The sequence below is a fragment of the Mobula hypostoma genome, chromosome 18 (assembly GCF_963921235.1).
Source record: "Mobula hypostoma chromosome 18, sMobHyp1.1, whole genome shotgun sequence".
NCBI classification, from domain to species: Eukaryota; Metazoa; Chordata; class Chondrichthyes; order Myliobatiformes; family Myliobatidae; genus Mobula; species Mobula hypostoma.
In genome coordinates, this window is record NC_086114.1 from 35,243,612 (window position 1) to 35,263,304 (window position 19,693).

Sequence of the window (19,693 nt, forward strand, 5' to 3'; positions counted from 1 at the left end):
GGTGGGAGTGGTCTTTGACTACACTGGCTGATTTCCAAAGGCAGTATTCTCAATTCCCTGCAATTTCTTGTGATCTTGGGCAAATCAGTTGCTAAACCAAGCTGTGGTGCACCTGGATGGGAAATTGTCTGTGATGCATCTGTAAAAATTGGTAAGAGTCACTGGGGGCATGTCAAACTTCTTTAGTATTCTGAGGAAGTAATAATTTGCATTATGTAGTTAATTGTAATATGCTCAGCACATAACCTAAATTACTTTGCAGGCACTCTTCTGTTAATTAGTCTAATATACAGGGGTGGAATTGATTCCCCACATTGGCTGTTATATTCTAAAGTTGATTAAATATTCATACCTAACCTAAGATTTCTCTCCCATTTCTTCTGCAGTTCCGTCGAACTATAATACGTCCCGTTGGTCTGTCAGATGAGATGGTTTCAATGATCGCCTCTCATTATGCAGTGCCAGAGAAGCCTAGCTTCGTCAACTACATTTCCTTTTGCAATGATGTTAGCAATAGGATCAAGACAATGGAAGAAAACCCTCCAGTTAGACCAACTATTCCTTATGGGTACTGGCCACCTGAGGTAGGTGCTAGAACACAACACAGGGTTTCAATACTCAGTTGGGTTTCAGTATTTCAAGGGGTTTTTTTTAGTTTGTTTTTTGGGGTTTTCTTGTTTATCTTTTGGTTTTGAGTTTCTGTGTTTGCTTCTGAATGTTTGATTTGGGTTTCAATGTCTTCAGGTTTCAGTGCTTAGATTTCTGTACATGGTATTTGATAGTCATTTATGTTTCTGCATTTAATTCTTGGTATTTCAGTTTTGGTGTTTGTTTCTTGGACTTTAGGTTAGGTTTTTGTTTTAGCCATTCCATGTATTTCCCTTTTTATTGTTGTTTCTGATCAAAAACTATATATATATTGGTTTCAAGGTGTTTGGCTATTTTCAGGGGGAAGTGAGCATCTGAGAGGCAGGGAACGAAAGATTGGAATTGGGATCTGAAATCACTGTGGGGTAATTTTCATCATATTCACAATACACTTCCTTTATATTGGTGCTACCAAAGACACAACAGCTTACTTGTACATTGAAAGAGATTTGACTGAAAACGTTACTTATAACATCTTTCCTGAAGCAAATTGTGGTGAGCTATCACCGCAGACAGAGAGGATGGAGGCAGAAGCGAGGCTGGTTCGGAGGATGAGTTGTGCTGGGGCGTTGCAAGGCGCAACGTGTTCAAACCGGTGAAGCACCTTCAATTACTCCAAAAGACTGAGGTTTGGTAAAAATACTGAAAGGCTTTTATTCGCTGTACAATACGACCTCCACAGTGAGTGTCTGCCCCCGGACTGAGGGGGAGGGGCAAGACAAACACCTTTATACAGGACTCTGTAGGAGGAGCCACAGGGGCAGTCAGCAGAGGGGTGTGTCCAGACAGGTAACCGAGTTACAACATATATACATGGTTTACCACAACCGGGTTTGCAGACGGAGCTCATATCGCTGCTGAAGATGGAGTGGGAGACCTGGAGAGGAGTCAATGCAGAAGAGTTTTGATGCCCATCCACCTAACCTGGGTGCAAGGTTGGATCACTCCACATGCCAAGCTGATTTGGGGAGATCAAGAATGGTGCTGGGATCTGGGTCCTAGAGTAAGGCACTACCCGGTGCTTGGACAAGTTAAACGCCGGCACAGATAGTCTGGAGTGTCGAGAACAGAGGCAAGGGTCAGGCCAATTTCGCCCACTCTTCTGCGAGTTTTTGCCCTGTTGGTGTGATGAACTGGGGACCAAATCTTGGGCCTACTCCGGCTGCTCCAGTAGCAGATCTGGGGACTCATTCTGGTTCGGAATGCTGTTGGCTTACCTCTATTGTTTGCATGATTTGTGTTTTTTTTCTCTCTTTCTTTCTCTGCACAGTGGTCTTTTTCTTAAAATTTTGGTTATCTGGGTTTCTTGCTTTGTGGCTGCATGTAAGCAGATAAATCTCAAGGTATACCATTTATACATTCTTTGATGATAAATGTGGTTTGAATCTTTGAGAAAGGCTAGTAATAAACCTTGTTCATAGGTTATCAATTTTTACCTGAAAATTAACTTGGCTGATGCACTGACATAACCTCTTGGTTAACACAGCACAGTTAAGGTTAGGGATTCATTCTTGTTAGCCCAGAGATAAAAATCTAATAACCTCATCACCCCACATTCCCTCATTTAACTCCTCAACATTCCCATCACAATAACTTACTACATCAATTAGAAAGAGAACTTTAGGTGATAATTAAACAGTTCTCCCCAGTCCAATATTTTTTAAATTAGCTTATATGCGTTTTGAATATAAATTTAATAGGAAATCCTTTTTTAAAGATAAATTCTCATTGAACCATAATCCTGAAGTTCAAACTTTAAGAATTGTGAAATCCAGGACAATCCTGTAAAGCTGGAAAGCTGAATTGTGTAGACAGAAGCCTGTGCCCCCAGTCAAATGCATTTCCTCCCTCAGTGCATGAAAAACAAGCTCTCACTTTTGGGAAAAATTCACACAACACTGACACATATCCTAAGTGTGGCCACCTCCAGTTTCCTCCTAGTAAGTAATACTGCTATCAAAAGCTTGCCTTGAACACTTTTGCAACAATGTGATGCCCCCAAGTGCAACTTTATAGTTGGAATCATTGATGACTTCTTGAAAGGGATCTAATGTGGAATTTTCTGGCTGCTTTCTGGAAAAGGAACATGTAGCTCTTTTCATGATATCCACCAGGGATTGTATGATCGTGGATGCCTAACATGCCACATCCCCAGCCCATCTTGGACATTCTAACTGTGCTATGATTTGGCTCATCTCTGTATACAGGGAAAAACTGAAAATGGCGTAGCCCACTCATGAAGTACAATCTGGAGAAGGCAATCGGAGCTGCCAAATACCAATATTCAATTGAAACAGGAAAACCAGTTTTCTACAAATTACTGTTCACCGGTCTGGAAAGGCTTTCAGGCCATTGCTACCCACAAAAAGAAAGCAATTCACCTGCCTCGATGACCCTTGCCTCCCAAACCAATTAAACAAGTTCTACTGCTGATGTGACTTCCAGATCACATTTCAATGACCCCTCTCAATTACTCTTTCAGCCCAACCATTCTCAATATCCCACAGCCTTTGTTGTTAAGGAAGAGGAGGTGAGAAAACCGTTCAGGAAGCAAAATACCAAGAAGACTATTGGCCCTAATTCTGTCCCACTTGCCAAACTTAAACACTGTGCTAACCAGCTATCTACAGTCTTCACAGGCATTTTCAAGCAGTCTCTTAAACTATGCACTGTTCCAGCATGTTTCAAGAATTCTATTATTCCTGTTCCCCTCAAAAAAAAATCAAGCATCACTGGACTCAATAGCTACAGGACAGTTGCACTCACATCAAACGTAATGAAGACTTTTGAATGGCTGGTCATGTCATTTCTCAAACCCATTACTCAAAAGTTTTCTAGATCTACTGCAGTTCACTGACAGAGCCAACAGACCTGTAGATGATGCATTTAACATCGATATATACCTGTGATATTAAATGTGATTCTGATTCTGATTCTGACATTGGTCTTGAGTTTATACTACAGTGCCTCGACTCCCCTGGTACATACGTCAGGGTTCTGTTTGTCAATTTCAGTTTAGCCTTCTTTACCAGCATCTCAAAGCTTCTGCAAGAGAAACTCTCCAGACTTTTTGTACCAGGTCCAATACGCAGGTGGATCACAAATTTCATCTCTGATAGGAGGCAGCATGTGAGACGAGACAAGCACATCTCCACATCCCACTCAGTCAGCACTGGTGTGTCACAGAGGTGTATTTTCTCCCCTCTTCTAGTTTCTCAATACACCAGTGATTGTGTCTCCAGTTATCCATCAGTTAAACAGGTAATCTTTGCAGATGACATCACTGTCATTGGACTAATCATCAGAGCTGACGAATCCAAGTACCACCAGGAACTAAATAAGCTAGTGTCCTGGTACAATCACAACAACTTGGAGCTGAGTGCCTCAAAGCAATGGAGATGCCTATTGACATCAGGAGAAATGTGTCTCCTCTCCACCCACTCATCATCAATAACTCTACAGTTAAGCACTGTTTCAATATTAAGCCTCCTGAGCATCATTATTTTGCACGACATCATGTGGGAGATCCTTTCTTTCTTTTTAAATCTTTTTATTAATTTGCAAAATTATAAACACGATAACAATGTTAATACAGAGAGATTGGAATAATCTTATTATTAATAAACATATACAGAAAAAAATTCAAATAACTTGGGTATAATAGACTTCCAAACTCACGATGAAATTAGTCATAAAGAAACAAAAGAAACAAGAAGAAAAAAATATATATATAAACAAAGAAACCCGCCCCCCCCAAAAAAATGAAAAAAAAACTAAATACTAAACCCAAAAAAGGCAAACAGAACAAAACAGGGCTAGACCAATATCTTGAATCAAACACGTTCAGTAATGTCGTCAACTCCGCTCCTCTATTCATATATTTTAAGTTAATAAAGAAAATTCGGAAAGGTCAAAATTTTTTGGTTTGAACAAATTTATGCTATCAACCCCTATTATATCTAATTTCCTCTTTCAACCCTCGGTTATGGACCAAGCCTTTTTGATATGGAAAACGAAAGGTATAACATGTTTTCATGACTTATTTCTGGATAACATGTGGGAGATCCATATCTCCTTCATTAACAAAAAGGCTCAACAGAGGAGGTACTTCTTGAGACAGTTTGCAAGATTTCATCTTCCCAAGAACATAGTGGTGCAATTCTAAACAGCTGTCTTAGAGAGCATCCTCACAACAGCCATTACAGTCTGTTTTGGTGCAGCACCCTCTCACAATATCTAAACACTGCAGCAAACTGTCAGTAAAGGGTATTGGTCTACCATCACTGCAGGACTTGCATGTATCCAGGACAAAGAAGCGAGTAGGAAAAATAATTACCACTCACCCCATGAGCCTCTGTATCCAACTCATCATTCTCCACAACTTTTGCCATCTCCAACAGGATCCTACCATCAAACACATTTTACCACCTCCCCCCCCCCAGCTCTCTGCTTTCTTCAGGGTCACTCCCTCCATGATTCCCTTGTTCATTCGTCCCTCTTCACTAATTTCCACCTGGCACTAAAGCTTGCAAGTGAGAGGAATCCAACACGTGCTCATTCACCCCCTTCCTCACCATTATTCAGGGCCCCAAACAGACCTTCCAGGTGAGGCAACACTTCACCTGCGAATCTGTTGGGACCATCTACCGCATGCAGTGCTCCTGACTTGGCCTCCTCTACAGTCGGTGAGACCTGAAATAAACTGGGTGATCACTTTGTTGAGAACCTCCACTCCATCCACAAAAAACAGAATTTCCGGGTGGCCAACCATTGTAATTCCTATCCTCATTCCTGTTACATGTCAGTCCATGGCCTCCTCTTCTGTCAAGATGAAGCCACTCTCAGGTTGGAGGAGCAACGCCTCATATTCCATCTAGGTAGCCTCCAACCTGATGGCATGATCATTGATTTCTCCTCCCGGTAATTATTTCCCCTCTCCTTCCCTCTTCTCTATTCCCTGCTCTAGCCTCTTATATCTTATCCTCACTTGCCTATCGCCTTCCCCTGGTGTCCCTCCTCCACCCCTTTCTCCCATGGCCACTCTCCTTTCCTCCAACCCCTTTACCTTTTCCACCTATCACCTACTGGCTTGTCCTCCTTCCCCTCAACACACCTTTTCAGTCTGGCATCTTCCTCCTTGTTATCCAGTCCTGATGAAGGGCCTTGGCCCAAAACATTGACTGTTTATTCAATTCCATAGAAGCTGTCTGATCTGCTGAGTTCCTCCAGCAATTTGCATGAGTTGCTCAGGAAAAATAATTGCAGACAATTCCCACCCTGAAAACTGCCTTTTCCAAAATCTCCCTTCTGGAAAGTGCAATAGGGTTATTAAAACAGAAAACTTCACACCATCTTAAAAGTTCCTTCCCTCAGGTAGTTAATTTGATCAACCATTCTTGTTGACCCCCATGCTGCCTCTATTATCCCCGTCTCCACACTGCACTATAAATGCTTTAAACCACTTTTTATAATGTTGGTATTTATGTACATTTTATTCCATATCTGTACTTTAACCTTGAACTTTATTTCTTTTATTCTTTATAATTGTTGAATGTTGTTTTCTATTGCATGTATGATTTAATCAACACTCCACAGCAAGTTCCTAATACATGTAAATGTATACAGGGAAGATGAACGTTGGTCCTTGGTTAAACACTTTTGCAAGAATAATATAATGAATAATATAATGCAAAGATAGAAAACACAACAGGTTACAGGTGCAGTGCCTACCACATCCAAGAAGCATCAGTCAACATCGTAGATTCTCCCTGTGACCACATACAGTAGGTTTCCTCCAGATGATCTGGTTTCCTCCCATCCCCCTAAGATCAGCAGGTCTATAGATTGGTCGACCACTGCAAATTGCTCCTGGAGTAGGTGGAAGGTAAATCTGGGTGAATTTCAGCTACCTGATAGACAACATGGTCACGATGAGCTGAAGGGTTGCTGTGACTCTACAACATTTAGCAGATCTTTGTAGGAAATGTTGAGTGATTACTTTGCTTTATGAGTGATTGTTTCCATCTAACCCGTCCTCTGATTAATCTGGGAATGCATCATAAAAATATTACAAGATATTTCCTGATGGAGCTTTTACTCTGTAGCCATCCCACACAGCAGCAGTCATTAAATAATGCCAGTAATGGGTACTAAAATAGAACGTTTCCCCTATAGAAAGACCTTCCTTACATAGTTACCATGAAAACAAATGAAAAAATAACTAATTGATACCATTGATCAAAACTATAAGCTGATTGAATTTTTAACATCGGTTACAGTTACCCAGATCACCAGAGATTCTAGAGGTGTTCGACAAAATCCGGAATATTGTTTACATAAAGGGGATTCGAACGCCAGAATTCTTCAAGGATTACGACAGACTGCATAGTGGCCTTATCACAGAAAGTCAGGTGAGTGAGGAACTTTCTGCAAGAAGATCAAGTTATCTAAAATGTAAGACGCAGTACAGCCTTCAGTATGATTGCCACCGATTTACTTTCCCATCTGAACTCCTATTCAAAACTAGAGCAGTTGTGTATCATGTGAGTTTGTCCATGCAGTGGTCTGCAGCATCAGTAAAACTAGTGTGGCAGGTGTTAGCTTTGAACAGGTATGTGGAACATTCATTCCACAACTGAAAAATATGATCTTTCTCTAAACTTGGTTCATCATCGTCACTATGTCCCATGTCATATGACTTGGGCACTCCTGCTCCATGACCATGACTATTCTTGGCAAATTTTTCGACAGAAAGTGGTTTGCCATTGCCTTCTCCTGGTCAGTGTCTTTACAAGGCAGGTGACCTCAGCCATTATCAACGCTCTTCAGAGATTGTCCATCTGGTGTGAATGGTCACATAACCAGGACTTGTCATATGCACCAGCTGTTCATACAGCCATCCACCACCAGCTTCCATGACTTCACACGGCCCTGATTGTTGGGCTAAGCAGGTGCTACACCTTGTCCAAAGGTGACCTGCAGGCTAACAGAGGGAAGGAGCACTTTACATCTCATTTGGTAGAGCCATATCTCTACCCTGCCACCCCAAACTTATGAGTGATTAATTGTTGTTTCTCTCATTATTTTTGCTCTTTCTTTTCATTAGTTTCATCACTCCATTTGTTTATCCTCTATAAAACCTTTTCTTCAAGGTTCAAAATTCAAGATTGTTTAATGTCATTTCCTGTTCTCAAGTCTAAAGGAGAACAAAATAATTGTTTCTCTGGATCTAACGCAACACACAAATAAAAAACAAAATATACCCTACCTGCTGCCCCTTACGCTGCTGGTTTTTTGGGCAGCAAAAAATGGTCCTCCATCTCTGGCAGTGTTCAGGGCTTCCTTCATTGTGTCAGCAGCTCAGTTTTCATTACTGTCAGTCATGCAAGTCCTGGGTGGAGACTCAGGAACAGATGTAGAAGGATTTTTCTTTGCTGTTTCTGAACAGTTTTGTTTTACCAGTCGGTGTTGCTAGCCCAGAGCCAAACCCCTAAACCTGGAGTACCGGTGGACCACTCTCAGTCTGGCCACTGTCCTTTGACCTGATTGGCAATGGGTGCCCCTACCAAGAGCCGAAGAATAAAGCCCTGACTCCAGCCAACACAGCTCTCCAGGCCATTGAGGCACGCAGGCAAAGAGCAAAGAGTTAAATTGTATCACAGAGGCAAAATTCATGAGGGCAAAGAATGCAGGACTGAAGTTGCTGTATTTAAATATACGTAGCATTCAGAATAAGGTGGACAAATAAAGTGGCACAATTAGAGATTGGTCGGAATGACTTCGTGGGCATCGCTGAGTTGTGGCTGAAAGAAGGTCAGAGTTGGGAGTTTAATGTCAAAGGATATACTTTGTATCAAAAGGACAGGCAGGAAGGCATAGGTGGTGGTATGGCTCTGTTGGTAAGAGATGGAATTACATCTTTAGAAAGAGGTGACATAGGGTCAGAGATGTTTGTGGGTGGAATTAAGAAACTGCAAGGGTTTAAAAAAAACATTATGGGAATCATATATAGGCCTCCAAATAGTAGCCAAGATGTGGGGTTGAGATTGCAAAGGGAGTTGGAAAGGACATCTAATAAAGGTAATGCCACAATTGTAATGGGGGAGTTCAATATGCAAGAGGATTGGGAAAATCAGGTTGGCATCAGATCGCAAGAGAGGGAATTTGTTGAATGCCTTCAAGATGGCTTTTTAGATCAGGTGCTCAAGCCTATGAGGGGAAAGGCTATCTTAGGCTGGGTGTTGTGTAATAACGCTGATTTTATTAGTCAGCTTATTGTAAAAGAACCCTTAGGGGTCAGTGATCATAATATGATTGAATTCATACTGCAATTTGAGAGGGAGAAGCGTAACTCAGAGGTATCAGTATGGCAAAGGAATAAAGGGAATTACAGAGGCATGAGAGAGGATCTTGCCCAGGTGGATTGGAGGGGGATACTGGCAGGGATGATGGCAGAGCAGAAATGGCTGAAGTTTCTGGGAATAGTTCACAAGGCGCAGGATAAATATATCTCACAGAAGGAAAGGTTCTCAGATGGCAGGGCTAGGCAACTATGGCTGACAAGGGTAGTTAAGGACTGCATAAAAGCCAAGGAAAGGGCATATAATGTAGCGAAAGTGAGTGACAAGTTGGATAATTGGGAAGCTTTTAAAATCCAACAAAAAGCAACTAAAAAAGCTATAAGAAGGGAAAAGATGAAACTAGCCAATAATATAAAGCAGGATACTAAAAGTATTTTTCTGTTATATAAAGAATAAAAGGGAGGTGAGAGTTGTTATTAGACCACTGGAAAATTATGCTGATGAGTTAGTAATGGGGGACAAAGAAATGGCAGATGAACTTAACAAGTATTTTGCTTCAGTCTTTACTGTGGAAGACACTAGCTGTATGATGGACTATATCCCAGAGTCCTGAGAGAGGTTGCTGAAGAGATAACAGATGCATTGGGCATGATCTTTCAAGAATCACTTGATTCTGGCATGGTCCCAGAGGAGTGGAAAATTGCAAATGTTACTCTACTCTTTAAGAAGGAAGGAAGGCAGAAGAAAGGAAATTATAGGCCAGTTAGTCTAACCTCAGTGGTTGGGGAAGTGTTAGAGTCCATTATTAAGGTCGAAGTTTCGGGACACTTGGAAACTAATGATAAAATAAGTCAAAGTCAGCATGGTTTTTGTGGAGGGAAATCTTGCCTGCCAAATCGGTTAGAAATCTTTGAGGAAGTAACAAGCAGGGTGGACAAAGGAGAGGCAGTGGGTGTCATTTACTTAGATTTTCAGAAGGCATTTGATAAGGTGCCTCACGTGAGGATGCTTAACAAGATAAAATCCTATGGTATTACAGGAAATATACTGGCATGGATAGAGGAATGGTTGTCAGGCAGAGGGCAGTGAGTGGGAATAAAGGGGGCCTTTTCTGGTTGGCTGCCAGTGACTAGTGGTGTTCTTCAGGGCTCAGTATCGGGACTGCTACCTTTTACATTGTCAATGATTTAGATAATGGAATTGATGCCTGTGGCAAAGTTTGCAGATGACACGAAGATAGGTGGAGGGGTAGGTAGTGCTGAGGAAGCAATGCGATTGCAGCAGGACTAAGACAAATTTGAGGAATGGGCAAGAAAGTGGCAGATGGAATACAGTGTTAGAAAATGTTTACATTGTCAATGATTTAGATAGTGGAATTGATGACTTCGTGGCAAAGTTTGCAGATGACGCAAAGATAGGTGGAGGGGTAGTAGTGCTGAGGAAGCAATGAGATTGCAGCAGGACTTAGACAATTTGGAAGAATGGGCAAAAAAGTGGCAGATGGAATACAGTGTTAGGAAATGTGTGATAATGCATTTTGGTAAAAGGAACAATAGTGCTGATTGTTATCTAAATGGGGAGAAGGTTCAAACATCAGAGGTGCAAACGGACTTAGGAGTCCCAGAATGATAATTCACAGGTTGAGTCTGTGAGAAAGAAGGCAAATGCAATGTTGGCATTTATTTTAAGGGGAATAGAATATAAAAACAAGGAGATAATGATGAAGCTTTAGTAGGCCGCACTTGGAGTATTGTTAACAATTTTGAGCCCCTTATCTCAGAGAGAATGTATTGTTGTTGGAGAAAGTCCAGAGGAGGTTCATGAGGATGATTCCAGGAATGAAGGGGCTAGCATATGAGGAGCATTTGGCAGCTTTGGCCTGTACTCACTGGAATTTAGAAGAATGTGAAGGGATCTCATTGAAACCAACTGAATGGTGAAAGGACTAGATAGGGTGGATGTGGAGAGGATGTTTCCTCTGACGGGGGTATCCAGAACTAGAGGGCACAGCCTCAAAACTGAGGGGTGACCTCTTAGAACAAAAATAAGGAGGAATTTTTAAAATCAAAGAGTGGTGAATCTGTGCAATGTTCTGCCTCAGACTACGGTGGAGGCCAAGTCCATGGGTACATTCAAAGTGGAGGTGGATAAATTCCTGATTGGTCAGGGCAATTAGGGATATGGTGAGAGGGCAGGTATATGGGGTTGAATGGGATCCAGGATCAGCCATGATGAAATGGCGGAGCAGCCTCAATGGGCTGAATGGCCTAATTCTGCTCCTATGTCTTATGGTCCAAGCCTCCAAACCCTATGACAAGGTTGTCGTCCTCTTCGAAGACAAGAGATAAAGGACACAATAATAATAAAAATGCACAATAAATATAAATAAGACGGCTTAATACTTACAAACGTTTACATTGATTTTACTTCCATAAAGTGACGCTTGGCTGTCCATAATGTGACTGCCAGGAAATAATAAAGTCTAGCTCTCTTCAGTCTCCTCAGAATGTAGAGCTGTTGGTGGGCTTCCTTGACTGTGTAGGGTGTGTTCCTGGACCATGAGGGGTTGTGTGTGATGTGACTCTCAGAAACTACTTGCAGTAAAGGGGGGTGTGAGTACATTACCCTTACCAATTGTAGAAGGAAATGTAGCTGGAGCTACAGGCTGCCATTAAAACATTTAAACAATATACTTGAGATGATGTAGCTGGATATTTCAAAGGGGAATTGCATTTTCAAAGGTTATTTCCTACCAGAGCCTTGGAACATGGTCTTTGAAAAATTTTAATTGCCTGTTTAAATGTGTCTTAAATATAGTATATAGTGTCTTAAATATAGAGTCAGATTGTATCTGACTCCAGCACATCCTCTGGCAATGTGATATCCCTGATGTCCACCATTCTCTGTGTAATAACTTCTTCCCTCAAGTCCCGTTTAACACTCATTCCTTACACCTTTGTGCCCTCTTTTTCATGCTACCCCTACCACTGGAAAAAGATTCTCACAATTTACCACATCTATGCCTTTCATAATTGTATATTCTTCCATTAGTTCACACCCCAACCCCCTGCAGCCCAGTCTCCTTCGCTGCAGGCAAAACAAATCCAGGCTTTGAAATGTCTCCTCATAACTCATGATCCAGTCAACATCCTGTTGAATCTCCTCGACACTCTCTCAGTGCTACCACACCCTTCCTATAGTGCAGCAAGCAAAACTGCACAAAACACTCCAAGTGCAGACTAAAGAGTTTTTTTTAACATTCTAGTTGTCATATTCTCTGCCTCCACCTCTGAAGACAAGCAAGCCAAGTGTCTTCTTCACTACCACATCAACCTATGTCACCATTTTCAGGGAACTATGGATTGAACTTAAAGGTCTCTCTGTGCATCAAAATTGCTTAGTGCCTTACCATTTACTGTAGACTTCCTTCCTCAATTTAAGTTCTCAAAGTGCAACACCTTGCACTTGTCAAGATTAAAATGTAGGTGTCAATGCTCTGCCCAACCTTCCACCTGAACTAATCCTGCTGTAGCATTAGATAGCTTTCCTCACCATCCACAACACCACCCAACTTTCACATCATCCAAAGATTATACCTCCTACATTCACACCCAAGACATTAACCTAAATCACAAAGAACAAGGGCCCCAGCACCGATCCCTGTGGTAGACCATTGATCACCAATCAGAAAAATCATTATCCTTTCTCCACTACCCTCTGCCTCCTATCACCAAGCCAATTTTGGATCTAATTAGCCACCTCACTTTGGATCCCACATACCTTAACCTTCTGAACCAACCTACCATGTGGCAGCTTCCTCATTAATTGTTTAATTTATTACTCATTGTCCACAGTTTATACGAGGGCTGAATCTGGCCTGTGGCAAAGAAGGCGACTTGACAGAGCAGGATGTCCAGACACTTCTCAAATGTTTTGGCACACCAGATGGCCAAGTTCGCTATCATGATTTCTGTGATTTGATGGAACATGGTGAGGAAACACATTGAGCTGGCAATTTAAATCTCTTTAGCTCTTTGTTGTGTGCATGGTCTTCTGCTGTTCTCTCCCTCAATGCCACCAGGATCTAACCCTGACTGTCCAGCACGCTACCTTGTCCTTCCAGATCCAGACGGCTTGTTTCCGTTGAAGATATTGTGAAGGTGCTTTTTTTTTAACACAATGGTGGTCAAACAAGACCTTTTTAATTTTGTAGGGTAAATGTGACTGAATAACTTTTGTGTGTTATGTGTGTACAACTTCAGGCAATATCAATGTTCCATCACAAATATTTATTTCCACAGCATTTAATATTCCTCATTTGGAAAAATATCCTAGAGCGGAGGTGTACAGGCCACCAAATGGAACTCTATTCAAGGTGAGCTTTCAGATGTAAAGATCACGTTCTCAAGCTACTCTTTATAGGAAGCCTTATATTGGAAGCTGCTACGAGGGGTGATTGAAGTTCGTGGCTTAAAGTAAATGGCATCAATTTTAGTAAACTTAGCACATTTATTTTTCAGCATAGTCCCCTCCTACATTTACACACTTAGTCCAGCAGTCATGGAGCATACGGATCTTGGACCTCCAGGAAATGTCCACAGCAGGGGTGATTGATAAGTTCATGGCCTAAGGTAGAAGGAGATGAGTTATACAGCTCTCGTTACATGCACATGCAGTTCAACTGTTTGCGTGATTATACAGAAAGTTTGAAGTTAATAAATCATCTCCTTCTACCTTAGGCCACGAAGTTATCAATCACCCCTTCTCTGGACACTTTCTGGAGGTCTAAGACCCGTATGCTCCACGACCGCTGGACTAAGTGTGTAAATGTAGGAGGGGGCTATGTTGAAAAATAAATGTGCTAGGTTTTCTAAAATTGACTCCTTCTACCTTAGGCCGAAATTATCAATCACCCCTCGTATAATGGAGTGGAGGGGAGGGAGAGCAATCACGTCCTAGAATTCATCCATTGCTAGGAATGAGCCAGTATTAAGGAAAAGTACTGTCTTCATGTACTCAGCAATGACAGAATGCTCAAAGGAAGGCAGAGATGGGGAAATGTTGGCAATCTTACTGCTGTGTAAGATGGTCAAGTGAGGATAGTGAGTTAAGTGATGTTGTGGTTTGCTACAGTGGAGGATGGGATGGATGAGGAGCCAAGAAGAGTCAGATCATTAATTCAGGCTTCTTCTCTCTCTATTTCCAGTCCTGATGAAGGGTCTTGACCTGAAAAGTCAGCTGTCTATTCCTTTCCATAGGTGCTGCCTGACCTGTTGAGTTCCTCCAGCGTTTTGTATCCGCCAGATCATTAAATAACTTCAAGGCATCTTCTACTTAAATAGTATTTCCATTTTTCAGAGTTTATGTGTCTGATGGATAAAAGATCTAAAACAAAAAATGTGGACCTTGAAAACTAAGCAATTAGTTCCTACTTTTCAAAACATAGAGATCAGATCATATCATGCAAAAGTGCTTGGAATTATACTATCCTCTTTCTATGCATTAAAAAGAACCCTGGAGCAAGATGGGTTGTGCAAGTGACCAGTAATGAAAGTGTGGACATGTTCCAGGCAATCATTGGTACTGAGTGGACGGGTAGAAGGTATTTGGAAAGAAGGTATGAGGGATCAAGAAAAACACTGAAAAAACAAAAAAATTAAAATGTATGCAATAAAACAATTTTAAATTCGTCTACTAAAGTCTCTACTACCTGTCGTAAATGACTCATAAAGCTAATTTGTCTTATTCGGCCCTATTCTTTCCTTTAAAATTCCTCAAAAATCCATTTATTCTCTTTCTCAAAGCAGAACATCCTCTGTTTATTCAATATTTACTCAAATATCCCAGAGGGATTTCAGAAAACTGCATGTCTGTGATGCATAGAATTGACATCAAGGAAGTACCTCTCAGAAGTTCACAATTATTTTGTTCTTTTCTGCAGCTTGGGATAAAGCTAGCAGATGCAGAAGAAAAACGGGTGGAAGATGTGCTCAGAGAACTTTCTCAGCAAGTAGAGAAGAGACAGTTATTGGTGAACCCATTCTTCAGAGATTATGACAAGGTGAGAGCACAGTTCTTGCTTTCAAAAGGCTTTTGGAAATGTCGAAAGAATAAATTTCTACTAATTACATAACTAATTATCAGTCTCCACTTTCATTTAAGGACTACTCTCTTGTCTCCAAATAATACAACAAAGGTGAACTGATTTCTCATTGTTGATTACAGTGAATCCTAATATCCCAATAGTGATTGCTGGCACTGTGGCTTCTGCAACTGATTTCAAATGATAAATACCCAAATAACTTCTCCTCTCTCTGCTTCCATTGACTCACATTTACTCTGTATTTTCTCCTGATTCATTTGAAATCCATTCTGTCGATTATGAACCATTTCTTCTTCGTTCATCCTTAATCACTGCTAAAAGAGTCTGCCTCAGTGGTCTGCCTGGTTCTAGTCCTGCTGAATTGAATTGAAAACAGCCCCCAATTCACCCATACACACTTGTAGTGCAAGTTAAATCAAAAGCCACATTGATGAGGGTGTATACCTAAGGCTCAGATTCTGATTCATTTTATTTTATTTATCACAGGGACATTGAAATATGTAGTTTGTGTTAACAACTGTAACCCTCAGGTTCGGCCAGCATGCGCTTGTCTAGGGGAAGACAGCCTCTGGCCCAGCCAAACTGAGAAATCGCGTTTGTGTGGATGCCGTGTGATGTGTTGCCCGGTTACAAATCCGTGCCACAAAATATCAGACAGTACACCATATGCAATTAAATGATTGAACTTTATAAATCTTTATCTGACTATAGGGTTAGTAAAGAAAAGAAAAAGAAAAAGGGACCATTTTAATGAAACAGTCTAATGTGCACGTTGGAGCTCATGGTTCCGTCCATTTGCTGACCCTTTAACCCTCGCTCCAAGCCCACTCTGTCCGGCGGTTTACCAACTCTCTCCACTCGCGTCTTCTCTCTTCATCTCTCGCCAACAAAAGAACACCAAATTCCTTCTCTCAGACCCACAAGAAAGAACAACATGCCTCTCATTGGATGGCACACATTCCAATGCCCCCGTTATCACTAGTCATAACCCAAACATTGCTGCTACAGAGAAACTATGACATTAGCAGTGAAACCTTACAAAGAAACCATTACATTAGCAGTCAAACCTTACAGCGCGTTACATAACCACCACACTCAAGGAAGTACTGGGACAGCCTGCAAGTGTTGCCACACACTCCACTGTCAAAATAACATACCCACAATGTTTAGCAGAATGACACAAGCCACAACAACAACACAACAATAGCAACAAAACAAAAGAACAACAGCAGAATAGGTCCCTTTCTTCCCACCTAATCCCCTCACACAAATACACAACCAGCCTTCCAACTCCAAGACAGGCCACTCCAGGCCTTGAGTCCTTGGCCCTAGACTCTCAGGCTTGCAGACATTGGGCCTCAACTTCTAGACTTTTAGGGATCTCCAACCCCGGTGACCCAGGCCCTCATAACTCCTTTGGGTCTCTATCTTCAGCCTTCTGGCTTCTAGGCTCGTCTCACTGTGCTCTGGACTTCAGCCTTTGATTTGCCTTCTGGACTTCGCCAAACCCCAGAACTCTCCAATCTTCGGGTCTCAACTTCCAGACTCACATAGACCTCCAACCCCGTGACCTGGGAGTAGGGGAGCTCAGAGAGTGTATGATAGTAGCCAGGTTAGGATCTCAATTACCAGATCTGTTAATAGGATTCAGTTTCTGCTGTTTTTAGCTAACAACCCCTCTTAAACTTGCTCTGTTCAAAATCAGAATAGGTTTATTATCACTGTGTGAGGCTATTACCATGTGCTTAACTTTCCCTGCAGAATTATCTCCCTACCAATGCTATTTCAGGATTTTCACATTAGCTGATGGCTGTTGTAAAAAGCTTTAGTGTTTTTTTTTACTGCCTCTGGTGTGTGCAGTCAGTAAGCACAAGACTCCTGCTGAAACCAGGCACTCCCAGACACTAGGTGAATTGATAGGTACTCCCTTTGCAATCCAGAATTCAGAAGAGTACAGAGGGAGCGGGGAAGAGAAAGAGGGGAGAAAAGGTCTCAACGGAGGCCCATATCTTGCCAGAATCCCAAGGCATCAGTTCTCCCCAAAAGAACAACACGTGAGATATCTGATCTGCAGTAAGGATGTGCTCATTGAGATCTTCCGGCTAGCGTTAAAATTATGAAAGGCATTGACACAGTAGACGGTTAGAAATTTCTCCCAAGGTGGAAATGTCAAGTGCTAGAGGACATACACTTCATGTGATGGGAAGTAATTTTAATTAAGGTGTGAAGAGCAAGTTTTTTTTACATGGACAGTTGCAGGTCACAGCTTTAAAATAAAAGGATATCCCTTTAGAACTCAAATAAGGAGGAATTTCCTCTGCCTAGAGATGGTGAGTCTGTGGAAGCCAAGTTTTTTTGGTGCATGTAAAGCAAAGATTGATAGGTCGCAAACACCAGAAAATCTGCAGATGCTGAAAATCCAGAGCAACACACACAAAATACTGGAGGAACTCAGCAGGCCAGGCAGCATCGATGGAAAAGAATATACAGGACCCGATGAAGGGTCTCAGCCTGAAACACCGACTGTGTACTCCTTTCCGTAGAGGCTGCCTGGCCTGCTGAGTTCCTCCTGCATTTTGTGTGTGTGTTGCTTCAGAAATTGATAGGGTTTTGATTGGCAAGGGGTTAAAGGTTATGGGGAGAAGGTGGGAGAATTAAGTTGAGAAAAACAAATCTGCCACCCTTGAATGGCGCAGCAGATCCAATGGTCCAAATGTCTTAATTCTGCTTCTACGTCTCATTGTCTTATGGTCTCAGTGCTTGAAAAGGGCTACCAGAGGTTGTTATGGAAGCAGATACAATAGAGGCTTTTGATATTCACATGACTATGCAGGGAATGGAGGGATATGGACCATGTACAGATAGAAGAGATTTAGGTTAATTCAGCATTGTGTTCAGTGCAAAAATTGTGGGCCGAAGGGCCTGTCCTGTGCTGTACTGTCTATATTCTATGAGGGAGGTCTAGTTAATTGGTTTGCTAGTTAAAGAGAGCTGAATATATTTCAAATGTTACAATGGTACAGCATGTGACCGCGTGTGTTTCCTCCGGGTGCTCCAGTTTCCTCCCATAGTCCAAAGACGCACTGGTTGGTGGGTTAATTGGTCATTGTAAATTGATTTGTGATTAGGCTAGGATTAAAACATTGGAGATTGCTGAGCAGTATGGCTCAAAGGGCCAGAAGGGCCTATTCTGCACTGTATTTCAATAAGTAAATAAATAAATTCCCAAATCAAACATAGCTTTGCATCAACTAATCACTTTACAGTATCCCTCCCTGTGTTGTCCCCGGCACCGGTGCTTGTTGTAGGGCAGCCTCGTGGCTGGTGGAAGGCTGCTGACTTTTAACGGAGGGGGGTGCAGAGGGAGATGCAACAACCTTGAACAGCTCCGGTCTCAGAAAGCCTAGCTTCAGACGTTGCCATTTGGTTTAAGTGGTGCAATCTGAACTGTCTGATTAACAGGGGGCACCAGCTGGTTGGTACAGTGGGAGGACAAACGCTGTCATCTTGAGGGAGGACAGCATTTTTATGCTCTTCAATCACAGCCACTCCCCTACATCAGCATCTCAGCAACATGCTGGAGGATAGATAGCTGGATTGCTGCAATCCCTACCCAATTTAATTCCTATTACTGATGCTCAGCCTACCTATTCTACACTGGGCACAACATAGGTCAATGCCCAATCAGCCAGCATGCATTAGCTCTCTCTGCTCTGAAATACAAATTAATCATGAGCATATTCAATTCTATAGAAAGTGGCATACAGAAGACTCCTGTCCAGGTCACAATTTGAGAGGACTCTGGATTATTTGAGACTCAGTGTGCTGCCGATGGACTTCCGGCTGCTGTGTAGAAAATTTGGGGACCCAACAACCGGACAAGTAAATTATGTTGCATTTAGCCAGGCCGTTGATAAAGGTAGGTGATTTAAATGTGAATCCTTTGGTTTTATTGCATAATAAGGTTATAAATATGAAGTGTGCTGACCAATATTATTTTCAGATGGATTTTCCTTATAAAGCATTTTAAGACAAAAATCTGAGTGCTAGGTTTGGCTCTGGGAGCAACTCTCAGGTGAATATTTCAGAGTAATACAATTCCTCTTACAATGTTCATGAAACGTAACAGAGGCTTTCTCTGCTAAAGATGCTTTGAGAATTCTAGAAAGCCCTTCCAACTGCACTGTAAAACAGGAGTTCATTGCAATTAGAACATAGAACAGTACAGCACAGCATGGCCATTCAGCCCATATAAACAAACTCTGTGATCTATCTAACCCTTCTCTCCTACACAGCTCATAACACTTCATTTTTCCTACACCCATGTGCCTATCTAAGAGACTCCTGAATGCCCCTAATGTATCTGCCTCTACCACCACCCCTGACAATGTATTTCAAGCACCTACTACTTTCTGTGTAAAATACTGCTCTCCTAAACTTTCCTCTTCTCCCTTTAAACTTATGTCCTCTGATATTGGTCAATGCTGCCCTGGGAGAAATTTGAAGGCTGTCAATTCTATCTGTGCCTTTCATTACCCTACACCTCTGTCAAGCCACCTCTCATTCTCCTTCACGCCAAAGAAAAAAGCCCACGCTCACTCAACCTTTCCTCATAAGGCATGTTCTCAAATCCAGGCAGAAT

The 19,693-nt window shown here is 41.8% G+C and overlaps 1 protein-coding gene across 1 annotated transcript in view; it reads left to right on the forward strand.

The window, feature by feature from the left end:
- LOC134358455 (uncharacterized) overlaps window positions 1-19,693 on the forward strand; it is a 102,217-nt gene that overhangs the window by 41,248 nt on the left and 41,276 nt on the right. Inside the window, exons 6-11 of the mRNA XM_063070696.1 lie at window positions 387-584; window positions 6,927-7,058; window positions 12,803-12,938; window positions 13,250-13,323; window positions 14,890-15,009; window positions 18,805-18,970. Of these exons, the coding sequence (XP_062926766.1) occupies window positions 387-584; window positions 6,927-7,058; window positions 12,803-12,938; window positions 13,250-13,323; window positions 14,890-15,009; window positions 18,805-18,970 (826 nt within the window). The remainder of the gene's footprint in view (window positions 1-386; window positions 585-6,926; window positions 7,059-12,802; window positions 12,939-13,249; window positions 13,324-14,889; window positions 15,010-18,804; window positions 18,971-19,693) is intronic.